Source organism: Microtus ochrogaster, unplaced genomic scaffold (assembly GCF_000317375.1).
Source record: "Microtus ochrogaster isolate Prairie Vole_2 unplaced genomic scaffold, MicOch1.0 UNK19, whole genome shotgun sequence".
Lineage (NCBI taxonomy): Eukaryota > Metazoa > Chordata > Mammalia > Rodentia > Cricetidae > Microtus > Microtus ochrogaster.
This window is the reverse complement of record NW_004949117.1, coordinates 1,320,455-1,323,537: the sequence shown is the minus strand read 5'-3', so window position 1 is coordinate 1,323,537 and position 3,083 is coordinate 1,320,455. Positions and strand designations below refer to the sequence as shown.

Sequence of the window (3,083 nt, the reverse complement as noted above, 5' to 3'; positions counted from 1 at the left end):
CTCTACCTAGGGCGGCCTGGAACCCTCCTGAGGAGCATGCTCTCTACCTAGGGCGGCCTGGAACCCTCCTGAGGAGCATGCTCTCTACCTAGGGCATTGAAGGTGGCGATGTGCTCCCACATGTCATCCTGCTGGCTGCAGTGCGGTTGCCAGAGGAGGGCATCGACGTCATGGCGCAGACAGAAACAGGGCATTTCTTTAGGATCCACGGTGACTGAGAACAGATACTGGTTGCTGCCAAGATTCACCTAAAGGGATCAAAATCAATTTATTCAAAAGTTAGTAATGAAAACGGACATAAGACATAACTGTTTTGAAACCAACTTTTCCTCCTCCATTCTTCCTAAGACAAGGTCTAAGTCCGCAGCTCAGGCTGCCTCGTACTTGGCAGTCCTTCCCAGCCCAGGATTTCACACGTGTACTGACCACCACCATGTTTTGCTTGCTCTAAACTCTGAGGACCTGATTTCTGGACTGATTCCTCATAGATATCCTGAAAGGAATGTCTCTGTTACACTCATTTTAAAGCTGACAGAAGCAATGTTGTGGGGCACTTAACTGTCCCAGGTCAGGAAGTGCTGAAGCTACCGACAAGAAATTTGGACCCAGACTCTCTGTTCTTAACCATTATGCCATCTGAAGGGACATTAGCCCACTAGAACACACGGCTCTGGCAGGCCTCGCCCCTCTCCTCTCCTAGTTCCTCGCCTTACTAAAAAGTATTAGATTACATTCCTGAAGCTAGCCTTCAAGGTCTATTCCCTTATTTGGTCACTTCCCTCTCCTGAGGCTGACCACCAAGTTCCAGCTACCAAGTATGGAAATCCAGCAACTAAAATCCCCCTTTGGCTCACACAATTAACACCTCATCCTAATGCGGGTTTCCCCCTTTACCTTTACCAACAGCCATTCTCCCATGGGCCACATCTGCCTCCTCTCTATTCAGAGGCAGTCCTTTGTCCACTTCCCCTTCTCCCTCGCCCTCTACTTCCTGTCTCTGTCTCTTGTTCCCTGCGCTCTGTCCCTCTGGGCCAAAGAAATCTTCCTTGTGCGGAGAACTTGGTCTTGGGTGCCCTTTCACTACCACCCCTCAGTGTCAGTAGTCAGTTTAACATTTGACAGCCAGTACCAACTGAAACACAAGAAGAGTGCTAAATCACAGAACACAAACCTTAAACTTGCTAGTGTTAACTTGTAAATAATACCAAGAATAATTAGCAGCCACTACAACTTAGGAGCACATTCTATATGCCAGGCATGTTCTAAGTACTAATCGGCATAGCTCAAGAGGCTGTTGTTATCTTCATGCAATAGTTGAAAGTAGTGCCTTGAGATTTTGAGTAATTGCTTCTATGCTACAAGGAAAAAAAAAAATCACATTATCAGATAAGGCCTCAGATCTACTTATCAATAGCTCCACTGTGTTCCTGAATCATGTTACTGTTACTATCAATAATATTGTTAGCAGCTGTTACTGTAATACTGATACTTCAGGAACTCCATTTCACTAATTTGAGACTCACAGTTGGATCTCACTCACAGGGAAATTTCTTTAACAGAGCCAGGTTGCAGCCATATTCCTCATCAACCATTTTATTATTGGAGGTTTAAATATCAACAGAAATAATATCAAATGTAGATAGTAAGGATAGGGTCAGGGCTGAGAGGCCCAGTGTATGATATATGCTGACGTGAGTCCATAAATTCTACAGTCCAGTGAAGAACGAGATGTTGGTTAGGACTCTGAGGCTAAGGAAAGCTGCGAAGGCTGTAGCGTGAGGATTCAATGGTTCACCAGGGCAACCTACAAAGCTGCCCGCTCATGAGAACAACACCCAGGAGCAGGCATTTAGAGAGTCCCAGAGCTCACTCTGCAGCAAGGAAATGGCTGCTGTGCTCTCGCCACTGTTTATTTCTTCCTTCCCTTTGCTCTGGACTGTCAGTGGCTAAGTGAGACTTATTTTCAAAATTCCACTGGCAAATGGCCGTTACGAAAGCCGCAGAGGACCCAGCACTGCTTCAGCTCTTTCTTCACATCCATCATTTTCCTCTGGATTACTGAGGGCTTTCCTAGAAGGACAAACCTAACTGAGCTACAGGAAGGCTACAATACAATCTACATAAAAATGTGTTTACTGTGAAGTGAGTATTACCATTCCTAAGGACAGAACTAATTCATCCCTGAGCCCCCTATGCATGACTGGAGAGCAGCACCAACTGAAAGCTTAACTAAGAGAGATCAACCATGCAAACAAGAGGGTGAGTCCCTTGTTCTCATTAGCTCGTTCTCTTCTTCCGTTTACTTCACCCATACTTGTGCTATATGGTATATCAAAGTGTATTCCAGTCTGCCTTTACTGACTCCTCTTGTCCTCTTACACATTCTTCTTATCCCCAATACACAGTGCAGTCATCACCTGTTCCTGGAATACTGATCATGATCCCATTTCAAAACTGATCATACTTGATGTTTAATAAATCATAACTGTCATCAAATTTGACCAAAGTATTCTAATAAAAAATATAAACATATTGAATGAATTACACAAATGAATTCTATGCCGAAATTTGTAATTGGCTGTTCTAAAGTCAAGAAGAAAGCGACACTACACCTAAATGTAGTGCTGCATGGGCTGAGCTGGGGAGTTACGGCCGAACGCTGCTTGAAAGCACATCACTTGAACAGATAGTGCAATCGAGTATCAGCTTTACAGTGAGACTATTCTATCAATATTAAATTTCCTTAACGGTATTCTGGTTACACTAAAAGAATGCCTTCATCTTTAGTGCCTACATCAAGTAGGCAAAGGAACAATAAATGCAGTTCATTCTTAAACTCTACAGCCAGAAGAAAGGAAGAACAGAGGAAAAAATATGGTGGTAAAAACTTGGCAGCTGCTAAGATTTGAGCTACGGACTGGATTGCAGCCCCCTCCCCCATACATGATGTACTATACCCTGGCATTGCAGAATGTGCCTATGCAATTTATCACATCCAATACCTTTCAACCAAACTATTTTTGTTTTGTTTTGTTTTGTTTTTTCAAGACAGAGTTTCTCTGTGGTTTTGGAGCCTGTCCTGG

The 3,083-nt window shown here is 43.8% G+C and overlaps 1 protein-coding gene across 2 annotated transcripts in view; it reads right to left on the bottom strand.

Moving 5' to 3' along the window:
- Positions 1 to 3,083, bottom strand: part of Nudcd1 (NudC domain containing 1) — a 36,813-nt gene that overhangs the window by 3,996 nt on the left and 29,734 nt on the right. For both annotated transcript variants that reach the window (XM_005367505.3, XM_005367506.3), the window contains exon 9: positions 89 to 248. In XM_005367505.3, the coding sequence (XP_005367562.1) occupies positions 89 to 248 (160 nt within the window). The remainder of the gene's footprint in view (positions 1 to 88; positions 249 to 3,083) is intronic.